This window comes from Colletotrichum scovillei (genome assembly GCF_011075155.1).
Source record: "Colletotrichum scovillei strain TJNH1 chromosome Unknown Contig00002, whole genome shotgun sequence".
NCBI lineage: Eukaryota > Fungi > Ascomycota > Sordariomycetes > Glomerellales > Glomerellaceae > Colletotrichum > Colletotrichum scovillei.
In genome coordinates this window covers 2,917,095-2,935,982 of record NW_023336260.1, presented here as the reverse complement: position 1 = coordinate 2,935,982, position 18,888 = coordinate 2,917,095, and the positions used below count along the sequence as shown (strand labels likewise).

The 18,888-nt window shown below is 52.1% G+C and overlaps 1 protein-coding gene across 1 annotated transcript; it reads right to left on the bottom strand.

Moving 5' to 3' along the window:
- Positions 1–4,144: 4,144 nt before the first annotated feature.
- Positions 4,145–7,504, bottom strand: HER10_EVM0009721 (immunogenic protein). Its single transcript, XM_035479198.1, has 3 exons — positions 6,343–7,504; positions 6,095–6,284; positions 4,145–6,038 (listed from the first exon to the last, which is right to left on the bottom strand). Exons 1-3 carry the CDS (start codon positions 6,627–6,629, stop codon positions 4,803–4,805), a joined length of 1,713 nt encoding a protein of 570 aa, XP_035337563.1. The 5' UTR covers positions 6,630–7,504; the 3' UTR covers positions 4,145–4,802.
- Between the last annotated feature and the right edge of the window lie 11,384 nt (positions 7,505–18,888).

The following is an 18,888-nucleotide window of genomic DNA, read 5'->3' as shown; positions in this document are numbered from 1 at the left end:
AACCTCTTTGGGATATCTCGACATGATGAAGTGAGTTAACCTTCATTTGGTATTTGTCACCATGTGATCAAGCCGAGACCCTTAGATGCAATGTCAAACGACACATGAGATTCAGTGAACCACTATATTTTTGACTCTGACAGTCTCTTCTGTGTGCCTTGATTACTCATGTCTTTATAGTAGTATTCAGAAGGCTCTAGATCATGTAGCTTGACATAAGACCATGAAGGCTACTCTAGCTTTGCTGCTATTTCGCTGGAACATGGATCGATCGGAAGATATCACCATTCAAGTTCCATCGCGGCTTCAAGGCTCACAAGTAGAAGAGAGTGTCGCTGGATTTTATTTCTTACGAAAGCCACAGAGATGCGATCCCAGTCAGCCTCTGGTTCGAGCAGTAAAGCCAAGTTCAGGGGAATAAGAGGATAAATTGAGTATCAACAAGCACTTTTATGAGCCACCAGCTCTTCATTGAAATTCATAGACACTCGAGTTTTGAGGTTCTTTGACGAGTTGAGCTCCTTGACCAAGTAAATGCCTGTTTGGAGAATCTTGGCTGCCTTGGCCAGTGAACTCATTTGAAGACGACTACGAGCGCTCTCGTTAGTCCAAGGGTCTCCCTCAAAGCCAAAGGTTTCAACCGCCATTTGACGAGAGCGCTGATTTCAATTTATTCTCTTCCAACCATTTATACTGCGTCGAGTGCTTCAGGAACATGTGTGCCGTCCTCCGAGGATTCATCTAACTTCAAATCAGGCGAAAACTAAGGATTGTGACATAAGGCGGCGTTTGGTATGATAGACCATCTGACTTCCCGCTTTTCCTGTAACTTCGCACGTACGTACTTGATTTTTGATCGCTCGAAAGCCCCAGAACACAAGTACCGTCAAAGTCCTTTCATTACCTCTATTAGCTTTATTCCCCAGAGCTACAAGTCTAAGATTGCCTTACGTATCTTTTTGAGCCAAGAGTTCTTAATAACTGCCTCATAGCATCTGAATTCACAATGTTCTTCTCATATGAGTGAATGTTCCTATTGTATCTGGTCAAGCTTTTCTCCATGGGCTAACGTTGAACCGTAACGTATAGAAATTTGGTCTCATCTAAAACGTCATTTTTTCCAGATTAATACAAAGAATTTATTACTTAAGTTGTCTCATCCGGTTACAAATGTCCCTATAGCAGTAATTTTCTTCGCGGCGTCGTTTCTTCTGCAGTATGCACTAGATTAGTCTATCCAACATTGTGCATTAGTCCTCCTGCGGTGCTTATTTCTTGTTTCTTTGTATACATGTGCCCAAGTGAAGGTTGGCCTACGGCCAGCCTCTTCGTCACCTTCAGCGTACTCATACAAGCTTAGTGACAGGTTACGACCAGTGCTGAACGAGGGGAAAGTCTTTAATCACCCGCCATTACCTGGCATTGTCTTATATCTTCAAGATCGAGAATTCCGGCTGCCCTTGACCAGGATTACATCAGCACCGTCTCATGCAACACTAACGAACTGCCTTAGCTGCGGGAGAATCAGACCTATGGGCAGGCTATGAGCATCAGCAGACACGTGACACGTTTTCCGCGCTGATGCCAACATTCAGAGTATCAACTTGAGGTGCTCTCCACCAGTCCAGGAGAGGACCAAGATTTCACTTACAGATGGATAGGTACGTCCAAAGGAAGTTGAAACTAGAGTGAAGCAATAAGCGCCTTCCTCACCGAAAACATGCAGAAAATATACCAGTGGTTCTAGAGGAGATCTCAACATCCCTTGCGAAGAGCTTAGGTGTTTGGATGCAATCCTAAAACTGTTCGCCCCTGTCGTTGGCTGAGGGGAAAGTGGTGAGCCAGAGTGGTCGACAGCCCTCGTTCCTGACCATGCCTAGCTTCGCTGAAGCATTGAAGGATCCAGCCTGCCTCTGCCTTGTTGCCATTTGCTGCAATTTCTGCAAATTTGCTTCCCCTTTTACACCTAAGTATCGGCCTCACAGCATGGCCTAAGGCGAGTGCGCGCTTCCGAGCTCCCATGGCGAGAGCAGAATATTGCTATTCGTTCCCTAACGTTACGGATACTTGCTGTCATTTTGCTCACACTGATTATCGACCATGATCTTGATGCTTCCATCTTGAAATCTCACAAACACCTCAAAATCGGACTTGCTTCCGTTGTCTCCTCTGAATACATCATCACCTTCTCCACCACAGAAACACACTTACTCACATTATCCACACCCGTAAGCAGGATTAAAGGTTCAAGGTAAAGTGGAATAGCAAAAAAGCCCACAGCTCCTTCTCCACTACTACCAGGTCTTGAATAGAGTCTAGACCTGCATGTGCGGATATCGACCCGCCCTAGCAAATGTGGATAACAAAGATTCGCGCCGACTTTACATCCAACTTCAACCCTCGGCATCCCGGCCCGTCGCAACATTTCCTTAATCTAAAAATGCAAGTCATTATCTCACGATCCACGAGATTATTCACAGACTTCGAGAGAGAATTCTTTTAGACTAACGTTGATTGGTCGAGGCATTTGAGCCTGCCTAATATCATCCCAAGTGACGGACACACTACCTACCCAGACAGGGGAAGGAAGTTCGGTTTTTTTCTCAGGGAGCTTTAGTACCATCTTTATTTTGGACCATGCCCGTTGCCATATGTATACCGTACCGTTTTGAACCCCCCAAAAACGGTCTCTTGGGCTCTGGTCATAGCAAATGGCTCAAGTTAGAACAGTTGCGTAAACCCGTCTCGGAAAGACAAATATCGAGATGAACTGGATCATAGCGCTCTCTCTCTCTCCCGTGAGAACTCGCAAGACACACACGATGACCATGGAGCAGCAACACAAGCCCACCGTTCATCCGCCCTTTCACGTCTCCGAGCTCGTTGAGAGAGCCAGCCCGGTATCAAAGCTCTTCCGCGCTCCCCCGAAATATCCCGTCTCTGACCCCAAGGGGTTGTCCTCATACACGAGAGGAAGCAGTCCTAGGACCTCAATCTCATGAATGGACACGACGCCATGGACCCTCAACTCAGCCACCTCCAGGTACAAATCTCCAAGGCCACACACTACACTGAAGATATCGAGATCCCAAGAACTAGAACGCTGTACCGAAGAAGCTTAAATCGTCCAAGCCCATACCATGGCCTTACACCTCCACTTCTCCTTGTCGCAACGCTGAGTTGCGCATCAGTCAAACACTCATACTTGACCACGCTCTCATGACCTTACACGCCCTCACATGAACATCACCTCTCCAAAACGACAACCCTCAGTGCCCCTTCCTCGCATATACGAAGAGCGGCCAAAGTGACATACAGACCTCACCTGAACACACGCGCACACACAGAAGAGGCGAGACGAACCTGAGGCGCATGCGGCTACTGCGTTGTGATCCATCCATTCATCCATCTGTCTGCTCGTCCGTCCGCTGTTCCCCCTAAAGGCACAAGACGCTATGCTCGTGCCTCAAACACGAGGCCAGACGAAGACGAAGGAAAAAGAGGGCACACGCACACATACACACTTCCCCTTTGCGCTGTCACTTTCCGAACTGCCTTGCCTCGACTCCCTCTTTTGCATCCGATCGTATCTCGCCCCTTCCTCGCCTACGTCCTGACTCGTACGGTCTTCAAGAGTTGAGTGTAACCCAGCCCACACGTGATGCCAAGCAAAAAACAACAAAAACGCAAAGCACCTCTCGATCCAATCTCAATCTCAATCTGACAATCTGCCTTACCATTCCAACATTCATCTGACGCAAATCAGAAACCTGGGGTACATGGACGACGAGTCGGCCATAAAATCGCGTAGCGTTGCATCCGTTTCACGCTTGTTGACTGACCCCCTTCTGGAACACGAGAGTCGACAGTCTCGTCGATCCGGACGGAGCTCGCGTGGTGAAAAAGGATCGGGGTACGGAGTTGAAAGTGAGTGAGCTTGGACCTGGTCATGCTTAGACACAATAACTAACTGACCGTTATCGAAACTAGACTTGTACGTCAAAACGTCGAGGACGCGGACGGGCCTGATTGACATGAGTTACGTGTACATGCCAGAGCGAACAAGACCGAGCCACAAGGAAACTGACTCACATGTCACAAGTGTCACATGGCGCAAGAGATCAAGGGGAACGCACACACGATTCTAGACAACACGCAACGAGCTTCTATTAAGTATTAAGTGAATGCGAACAAGCTGACACCGGCCCTAGTGGCCAGCACAGACGGTTCCATGCAGTCTTTTTCCACCAACAGCATCTCCAAACTCAAATCTGACGATTCCTGACCCTAGCCCGATATGAACCAACACACGCAAGAGGTCCGTCCATTTGTCGGACCAAGGCGCTTCGGATTTTTTGTCGTGGGTATTTTCTTCTCGTGTTCTTGTCTGGAGCGACGGGTATAACTGGGTATCAAAGCATCAAAGCAGGATACTTGTGGAAAACAAATCAAAACAAAAAAACAATGAGCAGAAATGACTTCGAAACGACTGAAAGTGGAACGGAATCACCTCCCGCCAGTTTTCGCCTTCCGATGCGTGTGCTGTGTAAAGAGGGAAATAGGAAAGGGTATCAGGTAGAACCAGTCTTGACGGGGTATCTTGAAATGCAGATCCGATTCCAGACAAACCCATCCAAGTGAAATGAGTTGTCACGTGATGTTGCTCTTCCTCCGAATCTCGATCCGATGCGATTGCACTTTTTTTTGTGGCGTTTTGTTATGTGTTTTTTGCTTCATTCAGTTGATCATGACGACCGACGCTGGCTCTTGCGACGAAGAGACAGCGAACCCCATCTCGCATTCTATGCGGCGGCGGTGACGGGGGCAGGAGTGGAAGAAGCGACGTTCTCGGGCTTGTTCTCGGGCTCCTCAGTGGCCTTGGAGGTCTCGGCAGCAGGAGTTTCGGTGGCAACAGCGGAGGTCTCCTCGGGCTTCTCCTCAGTCTTGTCGAGCTTGTCGGCAGGCTTCTCAGTCTTGCCACGGCCCTTGATGGTAGCACGGAGCTTGGAGAAGGCGCTGGTCTTCTCCTGCTTCTCGGCCTCCTCGTTGTCGGAGTGGGCAGGGGACTTGGCAGGGGACTTGTCACGCTTGCCGAAGCCGAAGGGAAGGGAAGACTTGCGCTTCTCCTTGAGGTCGGGGCGGGGCTCGCCGTTGGTGGCGGGGGTGACCTCCTTGTTCTCGACGGGAACGGTGCCAGGGTTGGCAACGTCGACAGCGAGGGGAGTGGTGGCCTCAACGGGAGGGATGACGGGGGCGGACTCAGCAGCGGGAGTAACCTCGGTCTCCTTGGCCGGGGCGGGGGTCTCGGCCTCAGCAGCGGCGGCAGCCTTCTTCTCCTTCTTGCCGAAGACACCGAAGATGCTGTTGCGCTTGGTGGGAAGGGGCTTCTTCTCCTCCTTGGCAGCCTCGACGGGCTTGTCCTCGGCGGCGGTCTCAGTAGCAGCGGCGACAGGAGTCTCAGCAGCGGGAGTGACGGGGGCCTCGACAGCGGGGACCTCAGCGACGGGGGTCTCGGTGGCAGCAGGGACAGCGGGGGTCTCCTCCTTGGGGGTCTCGGCGACAGCGGGGACAACAGGAGTCTCCTCCTTCTCCTCCTTCTTGGACTCCTCCTTCTTGCCGAGCAGGCTGCCGAAGATAGAGGCACGCTTGCGGCTGGCAGAGCGACGCTTAGGCTCCTCCTTCTTGACCTCCTCCTCCTTGGGAGTCTCAACAACGGCCTCCTCAGCGGCGGGAACAGCGGCGGTCTCAGCAGCAGGAGTCTCGGTGGCGGCAACGGCCTCAGTAGCGGGGGCCTCGACAGCCTTCTCCTCCTTCTTCTCCTCCTTCTTGGCGGGCTTGAAAGCCTCAAGAGCAGTCTTGTAGGCCTCAGTCTCGGTGACGGTGGAAGCGAGCTCCTTGGCCTCGGCGACCTTGAGCTTCAGCTGGGAGATCCAGTTGTCGCGGTCCTCGGCGTTGGCAGCCTTGAAGGTGTGCTTGTGGCCCTTGGCGGTGAAGTGGAACTTGTTGGCGCCATCGGCAGCAGGCTCGGAGGCATCGGCCTAGAGAATAGTCGTCAGCCTGATGTTTTGGGTGTAAGTCATAGTGTTAAACATACCAAGTTGATGACACCCTGGGGAGCGGTCTTGTCGCCGAAGAAGAGGAGGCCCTTGCCGGTGTGGGAGGCCCAGGCGGCGTTGTGGTGGGCAGTCTCGGTAGACTTCTCGCTCTTCAGGTAGGAGGAGAGGTTCTTGGACTCAACAGCATCGGATCCAAACCAGAAGAACTCCTTGGAGTAGATGAAGTTCCTGGAGGATAGCCGTTAGCATATGCGACGCGATGGTCTTGAAGCGCGCTTATACTTACTTGGGGAAGTTAATGCCCTTGTGCTCGAGGGTGCCCTCCTCGACGGGGACAACCTCCTTCTTGGCCTCCTCAACGGGGGCAGCAGCCTCAGTGGCAGCGGCCTCAGCAGGTGTCTCAGTGGCGGTGGTGGTAGCCGGGGTCTCGGTGGCAGTCTCGGCGGCGACAGGGGCGGCGGCGGGAGTCTCCGTGGTCTCGACGGGCTTCGTCTCGGCGGCGGGGGCCTCAGCGGTGGTGGTGGCAGGGACAGTCTCCTTGGGGACCTCGACGGGCTTCTGTTCTTCGGCCATTGTGTATGATGTGTGGTGTTGAGAAAGGGGAATTGGGTATCAAAAAGTCAGGCGGTAGACTTGGGTATCACAATGAAAAGGTCTTTTAGAAAAGCACTACTAAAAGTACTGTATTGGTCGTGTCGTGGGGGTGGGTGTTAGGTCTTGGGTATAAAAGAGTTCAATAGAACCTCTTCTGGGGAATAATGGCAAGAAAAAAAGAAGACCTGTAAATGGTGGCAGAGGAAAGACGGGAAAGGGAGAGAAGAAAAACGGGAGGTAGAGCGGGTTGCTGGGGGTACTTATTTGCGAGAGGGTGACGAGAAGAGGCTTTGCCCTTGCCAGGAGGCCCGGTTGATGGAGGCTCACACGGTCCAGTCAGTCCCTTGCGAAGGAGGAAAAAAGAGGCGTGGGCCCGTCGTGAGTGGCTACCCCCGGGTAGGAGAGAGGTGAGGTACCTTGGAGTGTGCGTGTAGGTACCTACTTTGAGGAAGGAAGGAGGGAGGCGTGGGTAGCTGGGCAGACAGACAGACAGAGAACGACCGATGAGTGGAAGTGTGTCAGTCAGTGTCAGTCTAGGTAGACGGCGGCACTGGCGTGGGAGGTTGATGAGCGGTAGATGGCTTGGACAAGAACGGTGGGAATGCGATACGGTGTAAGACTGTGAGGTATCCGTAGACCGTATGGTGGGTACGAAGTACCGTACGATCAGACGGTATGTAAAGCGATGGGGGTAGAGACTCGAGAGAGGGAGAAGGGGTCGCAATGGGCCAGTCAGAGTGGTCGTCTGAGCTTGATGAGAGAGCGCAGGCAAGTGCGACGAGGATGGGAGGTCTGCTGGTCTGCTGGAGAGCTTGGGCGCAAAGGAAAGTGAGGAGGACGAGAGAGGTCCAAGGTGTGTGTGTGTGAGTGGTGAGTGGTGAGTGTGGTGTGTGTGAGGTTCAACAAGCATGCGATGAAGGACAGGGGTCCGGGAAAGAAGCCGTTCCAAACGGATACTTTTTAGTGGGGGTACTTTCCCTCGTTGTCGCGGCCCTGTCACCAATGTACCTACCTTACTCTCTACCTTGGGTACCTTACACACCTACCTGAGGCTGCTGCACCTATCATTCAATACTGCGTAATGCGTATGGCATCACTTATGTACCTTTCTTTTTTCTGGTCAGCTTATTTCTGTCCATTCTGTTCCGTACCCTGAGCAACTCTCTGCCTCTCTCTCTCTACTCGTTATACGCGGTTTACCTGATCTCCATGTTGAGGTGCAACTCCGTACTGGTGGTTGCGATGCGCATCTCGGGAAATGGAAATGGGATACAATCAAGTCTCCAGTCGAGGTACGAGATGCCCTGGTCTAGCAAGAAGATAAGGTACTTTAGTTTCCCCTACTTTCAGCAGCAGGAGCGAGTGCCTCAATGTTTGCAACGAGGTACACGTACTTGTACCTTAAAATGGTAGGTGGGGCATGGCATCTGGTAGCTCATCCCCTGTCGCTATGATTTTTTGGCGTGTTTCCCGCTCTCAGTTGCGTTGCCAGAGAGTCAGAGGAGAACGAACTGAACGTCGCGTGCTGGCCCGTGCTGCGCGCAAGCGAGTGGGACGAAATTGCCAGACCCGTACGGAATACCTCAGGTACCCTGCCCTACCTTTAGCTGCATGTGCTTGGGAACGAACTGCGTGTTGCGTTCTTCTTCTGCTGCTTCGTGTCGTATCGTGTGTGCAAGGCGCGAGAGAGAGAGAGACTGAAGTAGTGAGAGAACCGTATTGGTAATGTAGAGAGCTAGCCAGAGACTCGCATGTAGCAGTACGTGACCCAGTCGCCGCGCCTAGATACGTACTGCGGTATACAAGATGATATTACATGGGAGCCCAGAAAGAAAAGAGAGTGCAGGACGAGCAAGATGCAAAAGACGGACAGGGGGGGTACAAGGACGAGCCTTTCCACACTTTGGACAGCGCCAGGGGTGTAGTACAGAGGTACATGGACATTCATGTCCATGCCTCGCCATTCCCTGCCTGGACCCTGCTGCTTTGCCGGGAACATGCCATGGATGACCCACTCCCGCCGCCATTCCCAGACGTTAGTGGCTGTCCTAATTCATTTGTTAATCTTTTTTCTGAATGAATCTTTTTTTTTCTTCTTTGCTTCTTCTCTCTAATACGCAGCAGCTACGCAGCAACGCGCCCAGAAAGGTAGTAGAGAGAAAGAGAGAAAAGTAGTTCGCCGGTTGCCCCTCCGATGCGACGACGCTACTATCCGTACAGGATAAGGCATCCGTACCTTCAACCACGGGCAATCCATTGTATCTCTTGTTGTTGGAAAGAATGGGAACAACGAGAACAAGAGAACCAAACCAACCGGTGTTGAAACATCGTAGCCGCCGTAGACTCCCGCTCCCTTCTGTACGCCGCCGCACCCCGACGGCCCAGCAACCGTTTTATTCGTTTTTTTTTTTTTCTTTCTAGACCTTTTTTTTTTTTCTTTCGTTCTGTCGTACGCGACCAACAAATTATCGAAATTCACAGTGGACCAAAACGAGATGGCTGGGTGATTTCGATACGCGCTGAACCCGGGCCTGGAACCTAGCACCCGGCCGGGTCCCTTTTACGGAATCCAACAGACTGTCTCCATCCAGCCAGATAAGGTATGGATTAGAAAGGGAAACGAAGAAAAAAGGGGTGCCCGCGACGGCGGCCGTCCACGTTCGCAGAACTCGCAAAGCAGACGTCGCAGTTCCGCTACTAGGAGTATTGTTAGTTGAACCGGCTGGCGCTGACTACCTGACTCTGGGAGGCTTCGCTCGGCCTCCTGTCACCGGCGGGATGTGTGTGTAATAAAGTTCCCTTCTTGGTGACTCATGTCGCACTGTAATCTTCAGTCCAGGCCTCTTCTCCTGATACCGCTACTTTCTCCCTGGACCGTTTCTGGTTCACCGTCCGTATCCCTCTCCGAGAGTGCTAAAAGTGTTGGAAGTATCCAAGGAGCATTGGGTACCGTTACATTCGATGGCCAGACCTCGAGACCGTGACGATCGAAAAGTGGATGAGGGGATGTCGAAGGCTGGCATGAACGAATGGAAAGGATACGATGCTCTTGCACCACAGGCTCGCAGTACCAAACTTCCATGGTTCCTCACCTTTTCCCACACACACACACTGCTTAGAAAACAAAACAACAAAAATTGAGTGAAAAATAGAAACGAGAGGCTTCTCGGGAAAGTAGGAAGCAAAAACAAGCAGTCCTTACGTGTATGTGGCATATTGATTCTAAAACAGATTCACTTCAAAATGTCTTCTCTCCCGGCCAGAAAACTCGCGTGATGTCCTGCAGCAAGCCCATGACGGACGTCATATTGCGGCCGCCCACCCTTTCGAGGGTGATGCCGTTGAATGCGCTCCATTCTCGTGCATTGCATAGGCAAGCTTTTTGCAGGGCAAATCGCGACACCACCAAAAGTAGAGGTGTGTCCACCATGCAAACACAACGCATCGCCCACGACCACCTCGGAGAATGGATGGGTAGCAATGAGAACCAGACGAGAGCTTCAGGACTGCTTGGTTGGCTGCCCGATACTCGCCCGGTACAGTACCTAAAAAGACACAAAATACTCGCCGTAGGCACATAAAGCCGATCGATCGCTCTCACGTTTCGTAGACCGTCTTCCAAATGTTTTCTCGTTCGCCGGATGGGCCGTCTCCCTGTGCCCTACACGAACACATGGGAAACGTTGTGACGAGCGGCCAAGTGCCGGCATGGCTGGGCAACCTGTAGCGGTTGCCTTCCATACCGTCGCCTTTCATATTCCGCCCTCCGTTCTGGAGGGAATCTCCCGTCTTCTCAGACTGTACTGTTCATTCCACCGTTTCCGCGCCCTCAGCCCAGCCCAGTGCCGTTCCTTTAACCTCGTCCACTAGTCTCTTCCATAGCACATCGCTAGAAGCCCCCGAATGATTTGCGTGTGTCGTTGGAACTTGGCAATTTTGAGGGACCACCACGCTCGCCTACTACGGCTGCAAAACGGGACTCGAACTTCGGAGAGAGGGTCTACGCTAGATTTCTCACTATTTTGCGACACGCGCCTTTGTCCTGTTAGGTCACTTTTTCAAAGGGGAGCGCGACATGGCCGGTCCCTCGTTAAAGCAGAAAACCCTTGGAGCCAAAGATCCACATGGCCAAAGAGTGTGTGGGCTTGCAGGCAAGGGGAGAAGCCTGGAAGGGGACAGGAAGAGGAAAGAATAGGAGCCAAGGTGGTCCCCTATCAAAACGACGACCACGCCATAGGGCCACGATGGAGAAAATGGGGGGCCAGTACGCTACCTTACGCTTCCTCGTCCAGATGTGCCGCTAGTCCTGCTAGCTGCATCCTCTTTAAAACCATGTGACTCAAGCAAGATACCGTCTAAGCAAGATTTATCCAGAGCGGGAGTGTCGATCAGTCTGCGCACCTTATCCCAAGGCTTCATTGGACTCGTCGCACGACAACTGGCTGCGCTGATGGATGGGCACAACGGTTTGGGTGTGAGAGGTACTGCGTGTGAGTGTGTCGCGTCTTCCATGGACTCGATGGCGCGCTCTCATTCAGAGTTCGCCCAGCATTCATCAAGTTGTGAGCCAAGTGAGGCCGGGCAATGATATGCGGCGGCCAGCCTGAGGGCCTTTGCGCCTGCGTCCTGCGAGACTGTGCAGAGGCGACGCCATGTATTTCCATTTGTGTCAGTAGATAGACGTACTGTAACCTGCCTGTCCTGCCAGTCACCGCTAGGTTGTCTCCTTTTATCCTAGGCGTGCTTCTTGTGCTTCATGGACATGACAATGCAGGGCAAGCAGCCAAATGTTTCGGACTCTGCCTCCCTCCCGTAGCGCGGTCTTGGTGTTCACTCGGTTGCGCCAATCTGTATCTTGTAGTTGACTTGTGCCCATGGATATTGTATCTTGACTCTCAAGGCGTGGCGCCACTCGATAACCGTACGGATACGGATACAGGATTCTCCTTTCTGGGGGGCGCGCCGCGTTACTGTCGTCGTAACGGTAGCGGACCTGGAAAGGAGAAGTCGTTCAAAGAAGACTCGACTGAGGCCGGCACGATGGATCCACTGTAGGAGACGACAAGAGACCATTCTCATGACAATCAGAAACAACAGCCGCCCGACACTGTGCAACTGCCAATCAATCGGAGATCCACAGGCCCTTGACTTGGACCCATTCCGCATATTTGATCCAAATAATCCTAGCTGCCGCCAGGCCCAGTCTCGGACAACAGACAGGGACTGACGGGGATGTAGGGGGCCGTTCCCCTGCCTCTCATGATCAGAGGCCACCTACGGGAATTTTTCTTTCCTCTCGAGATTCTCAGGACCACAGCGTAAGAACAGGATACATTAAATCCCCTCCACCGTCCGGTCCTGACTGTTGGCCTGGAAATAGGCACACATTGCTGACCCTACGGCTTCCCCAATCAAGTCTTTCGAAAGTTCAGCATTCAGAGTCCAGACGCCAAACGCCAAACGACACTCCATCATCAGCTCCGTTTGAGCGCGTGTCCATCAAGACTCTAGACCTGCCAAGAGGACTTGCGGCTGACTCTAGCCCGCCAGCTTCCCAGACCAGACCCCTCGAACGCAGCACAGCATATCCCCAACGAAGCGAGGTTTGTATTCGCACAAAGTACCCGCCATCGTTTGGACATTGCTTGCTGCTTGGGTGACCATCCGTGACGGGGACCAGATGCAGATGCGCAGGGACGGCAAATTACGGCCACTGCCGAGCTAAAAATTGCTGACGGACACGGCCTTCATTTCAACAAAGAGCCTTGGACCGTCCGAGTCGGCCACTATTGGCTCCGTGGGGTTCCAGCGCGGCGCTACCATCGCGATCCCATTTAACCACTTGGCCATTCTCGCCTGAAGCGTACCTAGCTTGCAAATTAGGTGATGAATGATTGCGCCCCAATATCTGTACCTGACATTGAGCAAGCCATGACAGACGTTCCGAGCTGGCTGACGGGCGACAGCGGACAGTCCGTCACGGACAACGAGACCGAAATCAGAAAGGCTAATACTCGGAGAGTCATGCTTGGCCATTATGCGGTGCCCCTGAACGGCGCGATCTTGTCCTAACATCTAGTCGATCGACATGCCTGATGTCGTTGTAAGGCCGTCGGGAGGTCAACCGAATCCGTCTGCTTGAGGTGGCCGACCGCTCTTTTGATCGGTTTGGAATTCCATGGGATGGGTTGGCTTGGGATGAAGGGGCCACCCGTGGAATGCGATTCGATATCCAGGATGCCCATGAAGTGAAAGCCGAATGAATGTCGACTTATGCCGTCAGATGCCACCACCAAGCCCTGTCAAATGCGGGCTGCGCGTACCTCACTCAGAACTGTCCTTCACAACCCTGTTAGCTGATCCCTGATCCATCTCTGCTTTGATTTTACTTCCTAGGTTGAGAAGTCGCATTTGCAGCGGATTTTCATGTGGACCCACATTGCGACCAGTCATGCTGGCGGTGGCTCCAGGGAGAGGCCCGGCAGCCGGAGAACAGCTCATTGCTGTGGGACGGAGACTCGGAGCCGGGCGTTCGTTTGCCCCTCGAATTCAAGATCCGCGATGGTATCGCTTCTTGTCGCCCAAGTGGATTTTTGGGCGATGATGAGGGTAGCGAGCAAGGTTTACGCGGATCCCATAACACTCCAAATTACCATTCCTAGGCGTTGTCTTGACTGATGTGAAATAGAGTTGGCGGTTGGAATCTTCGGCAGACAAAATGCGTTCATCAGCCCACGTAGGTACTTCGTACGGATAGACTAATACAGCCCTGCTTGGCTAAAGTACCTAGATGGCGGAATCGTCATCTCCCCAATCTCGCTGCAGAGCGCAGGCCACCTCGCCATCTCCCTGATCTGTCTTGACGAACTGCAGCATCGAGCAGCCGAACGCCCTGGTTTAAAACGGGGCCGTGGTTGCAGTCTCAGATACACATGACCGGAGGCGGAGGGGCACGGAAGGTGGAAGGTTCTGGTGGCCTAGCTGGGAATGGTGTCAATGATGGCTGGTATCGTATCGGATTGCCTGGCGTGAATACTAGCACCAGGAATCTCGCGGGTGGGTGCAGCCGAATCAGATTGCTCCGGGTTGGTAGTTTGGGAACGTATTTGATGTATCTGTGCCCGTATTCTGATGGCTCAAGACGGCAGATCTGGTTAGGCCTTTTGAGTTGTCAATGATGTTGTTGAATCTGGTCGGTTCTCGGCCAAAGTCAGGATCGTGACTGACATCCATCTTCGCTGGCAAGGACGTTACGTAAGACAGAAGAAGTCTTGGAAAGAAAGAACGGATGATGTACCTAGGTAAGGTACATCGAATATCGAATTGAACGGGAAGTCAGCAAGAAGGTACATCATCCCACCCTCGTTCCTGCCAGTCCCATAATGTAACTTCAGGCCAAGGCAAGCACCAAGTACCTCAGGTAAGGTAGATGGCGCCTTCCAAGCTCACGGTGACGGATCAGAGCAGGTTTTTCTTGGGTTCAACGTACCTTACCTACTTACCTCAGGCAAGGCGCTTAGACATGAATAGGTACCTTGCTTTGCAACCTTCGCTACCTACCTAGGTAATCGATACCAACTTCGTACTGACCGAATGTTGAAGCATCACCACCATAGTAGTCGCCTACATGCCTCGAACCCTTTCAAGGCAAATCTGCCCACCGCCACCCAGCACCGTCACAGCATTCCTATACTTGGTCTTCATGTCATGTACCATACTCGGGGCTGCGTTGGCAGTGGCTGAGAGACCTGTCAAAGGCAACCGATAGATCGTCCCCCCGGCCTGTTTTGCGTATGCGCATGATCGTACTTTATTGCCTTTCCAAGCAGTGGAGATCCATTGACCGTTTGATATGCCATCCTCGGTCCGTCCATTTTACGTCATCTGCTATCTTGCAACCTATCGTTACTGCAGCAGCCAGGTGGCACGATACAATCCGTTGTGTCTATCAGTTTGTCAAATGTACAAAGAAGGCTATGGCCATACGGACACACTGACTAGAACCAGGCATCTTCACGAGCACACGCACATGATATCTTATACCCAGATAACATACCTATGCCGCTGGTTCGATGAGCCGCCCATGCCGTCGTCTCCCATCTGAGACAGACGGCCTATGGGTGGCTAGCTCACAACGGCTTTGTGGAGTGAAACATTGACACACCACGGAAAACTGCAACCACCACTGCGACACGGCTCCCACGGCTCGCATTACCTGAATCTACAATAATCTCACCGGTCGGTATAACGATGTAGCAGGGTACGCCAATGACTTGGACACACTTCGCCGGCTCGCCCGGCTTGCTTCGCCTTCATTGATTTTACGTTCCGCCCGTTTGGGACAAAGAATCTTGATAACCGATATATATCCCCGCGGTTCAACTCGTGTGACGTTGATCACCCGAGTACTGGATACAGCTTTGACAGCGCTGTCCCGGACTGCGGACCCACGGGGCCTTGAAGACGGGACCGGCCGGAGTATATCAACTCCCCTCTCGTCTCAGCCCACGCATCCAGTCGCCACGATTGCACAGTTCGTCGGAGCTAGATCAGATGGGACAGTACTGGAGCTGTGGTGTGCGCGGTGTTACTGAGCACACCAGTTTAAACGCAAATAAACCGACCACTCAAGCGCATGATCGGTCACCCATCAGTAGCTCAGCTGGTGCTTGCTGATCCACGAAGCCCGAAGGTGAAACAAACCCGTCTCTCGTTTGATGCAGGTGGGGGCTAGATTGAGACACACGAAGAAGAGCAGGCATTTCACCGTAGTAAAGCGATGAGGCCGCCAAGTTCAGCCAGAGGAGGCATTTGAGATGAGTCCGCTCCTTTTCCTGGCAAGGTAACCCAGGTCAAGCAAAGCAGCTATGCCTAAATCTCTTCGTTTCCCCAACCTGAGATGGCTTGCCGTCAGTCAAAGTTCCGGTCACAGTTGAGCGCAGCAACATCGAATAAAGGGTAATAATCCGATGTTTGCTAGACCCGAATATTTACCACTGTCAGCGATAAATGAGGCGGTAAAAGGGAGTATCGATGCCCAGACTTTCCGCATTTCTGAGTTTGTCCCGCTGACCGACTGAGTTTACCGTTGGCCGCTTCGAGCTTGATTCTCGGCCTCCTCGCCCATAACGAATTTGCGGTGACGGTCTCCGATACAGCTCCGCCTTGGGGTCGTGTGGCTCGTACACCACCATTCATGTGTTGATCCCTCGTTGTCTTCACACCATGGGCTGGCAAGGCCCGGCACACAAAATAAAACGTTCATGCAAGCCCCGCCGTTGGTATGCACATGATGCATTTGGGCTTCTCGGCTCGTCTCCCCTCACCACGTTCTAGATCCGCGCGTACCATTGTCAATGTCTCGCACTACGACGAGTCAAGTGGCCCGCCACCAAGCAAATCGGAGGGGGGTTGCGCAGGTCGCATTGCTCGACTTTCTCGACGTCAGCCGTACCACATTTTTTTTTCCCCCTCCAGTCGATGTCTCGTTTGCCGTTGTCACCGCCGGTGCCGCGAATCCCTTAGACGCCATCCATCCAACCGTGCCATCCGGCCTAGTGGCCATTTTTGGCGTCATCTATGAAATGTACTGGCTCGGTGGTTCATGCGGTACTTCCAATAAGGGATGCAGCTCTTATCACACCGCATACGGAGGAAGTGTGAAGTATCAAGCCACCTTTTCGAGGCAGACTTGTCAAGTAAGATACTTTTGTGGCTTTTGAGGGCCCTCGTCCTGGGAAGTTTTATGTTTGCATGCTGTAGGCTTTATGTCGGCCGAGTTTGACTTTCAAGGGAAGTTCTGCGGATTTCCTTGCAGCGCTCCCATGCTTCAAGTCTCACGTCGCTTTTCAAAGTACCTAGGAAGGCCTGGGGTCTCGACTCGGCTGAAGATTGTGTTTATCGTTGCGTCTCTTCTCAAACTTGAGTCTCGAGTTGAGACTTGATAATGCTCATTGCTCGCCAATATCCCGTTTGGTCAAACAGGCCGGGCACGTGATCGTAGTCAACGACATCCGATGCAGTTCACTGTCTATCCTCCTGCATCCCAATGAGAACAACGACCTTGTGCCTGCGTAAAGTCAGTAAGAGTTCCTCAGCGTGCCTCTTGATACAATTAGGCCCGTCCTTGGTGGTGGAGTAATGAATTGCACCCTGTCTGCAGATTGACAACGATAGGGATCTTGGATATCGGGCGTTGTAGGCATGTGTCCTGCTATGCTCATCTGCACATATGGTGTTATGTCTATACTCGATGAGTTGATCATACCATTGCCAGCCACAGGGAAGCTCTTCTCTACGTATCTATTCAGTTTGAATAACCATTCAGATGGACAGGGACACAAAGAGACACCGGAAGATATCCAGCCAGTGGGATAGCAGTCGTTGATCTTGTCAGCCTCAGCCCGATCTCCAGCTTGATATGCTACTCGATGTATAACGACGAGATCACCTCACAAAGAGTACCGGCCCCAGACCTCTTAGTATGTGGAACTCAGTACCTACGTTGATGTTTGTTCGCTCTTCTGCCAGCTGTTGTTCACGGCGTCGGTGTTCAAGGTCAATCTTACTACCAGTCGATTTCCCAAGGTTGCAAACTGAGGAAACACGCGCGAGTGATTCGAGTAGCCGGCTGGAGTGAAGGCCTCGAGTATCAATTAGATGAGACACAGCTGATATGTGACGGTGTTCCTGAACCATAGCCTTGTGTAGATCTGGAAGTCCTGGTCCTTTGGAGGCGTGTGCTCGAATGAGGCCATCACCCGTTCTGGGGAGGGGAGTTGCTGAATGGTTTTACAAGGCTCAGATGAGACTACGGTCTTCCGTCGTAGACTGTGTTGTTTCGCTGGAACGCTATCCTCGTCAAGTCGCCAGTTGCTTGCGTGTTCGCAGGCTCGCTGTACATTCCGGTAAAGCTTCAAACTGTTTGGTCGAGTGTCTCTCGAGGCATCCGTTGTTATGAAGCACAGCCGCCGTAATCATTCCGGTATAGCTGCAAGATGAAAAGGAGTAAGCAAGATACCCAGGCTCTGGGAATGATGAGGCAATGTGTATCGAACTTCGCTCTCTCGAACGTTGTGGCTGAAGCCGGTCTCCAAGCGAAGCCGGGTGGCTGAGTGACCTTTCTCTCATGACAAACAAGCTCGAGGGGCACATACATGGTGTCTTCTGACCATAGATGGAGGAAAAGCCTGCTCTCTTGAGGCCTATGGAATTCGTAAAGCTCACAGGCCAGAAAAACCGTGGATGTCAAGTCTAAGATTACAGAGCCATGGAAGCTGGCGTGGATTCACACGGAGCTGGCTGACCGGGAAAGGGGGATGGTCGGTCCCTTCCCAGATTATTGCTATCCTATCTCCTAGACCAGATACAAACTGAACCATCGCACAAGCAGATCTTAAGTCATCTACCGCACCATATACCATCATGGTTGTCACTGCCAAGAGCAGCAAATCTGTCCAGGACAGCAGAGCCAGTTCTATAGCATATCTAAATACTGGACCCATAGCCCCGTCCTTCCTCCATATGACGCCTCAGCTCCTTCCTACAGGGCAAGTAATATTGTTCTCAGCTCTCCAATCCGATAACGAGCTTGAAGAACACAGTTTATCCAAAATGGCAGACCAACAGAGCTCTAAAATGACAACATTAGTCTCTGCGACTCATATCCCGCTCTAGACTCATCTAGATGGCCTCTTTGTACTTCGGGAAGTCATAAACTCTGCCACCTGCCTGCCATTTACGTACCATCTGCCATCCTCAAGGTGAACAATCTCCTATCCCATCTCCCCAGTAACTCCCACAACTTCTCCCCGATCACCTGACCGTACGACTGAAAACCAATATACTAAACCTGAAAGGGGTCATATTTGGGAAAGGAAGGAGCCCACTGGAGTTTCCTTCCCTGGGCTGTGCAGTCTTTGGTCTTGGTATTTTCACCTTGCATTTCCTTTCTGGGCCACTTCCACTCACACTTCCACTTCCACTTGGGTCAACTTCACCTTTTGGTCACAAGCTATCTCCGGTTCCCTCAACCCTACACAACCTTTCAGTCCTCAATTTTCTCTTATAAGAACACCTAGTACCACTTCCTTCTCGACTACTTCACCCCCAAACCTCTTTCTTCTTCTGCCCGACACACAGTCGAAGACAAAAGCAACTTGGACTTTGCTTCACTAGCATTGTCCCAATTGCCACTCCTCCCTACAAACCCTAAGTTATTGGTAATTGGCTTTCTTGC

Bases quoted from the DNA above. Each gene is read 5' to 3' on its own strand.
- HER10_EVM0009721 (XM_035479198.1), bottom strand. From the start codon at position 6,629: ATGGCCGAAGAACAGAAGCCCGTCGAGGTCCCCAAGGAGACTGTCCCT. The intron at 6,285-6,342 runs GTAAGTATAAGC...GCTATCCTCCAG, and splicing joins AAGGGCATTAACTTCCCCAA to GAACTTCATCTACTCCAAGG. The intron at 6,039-6,094 runs GTATGTTTAACA...ACTATTCTCTAG, and splicing joins CCCAGGGTGTCATCAACTTG to GCCGATGCCTCCGAGCCTGC.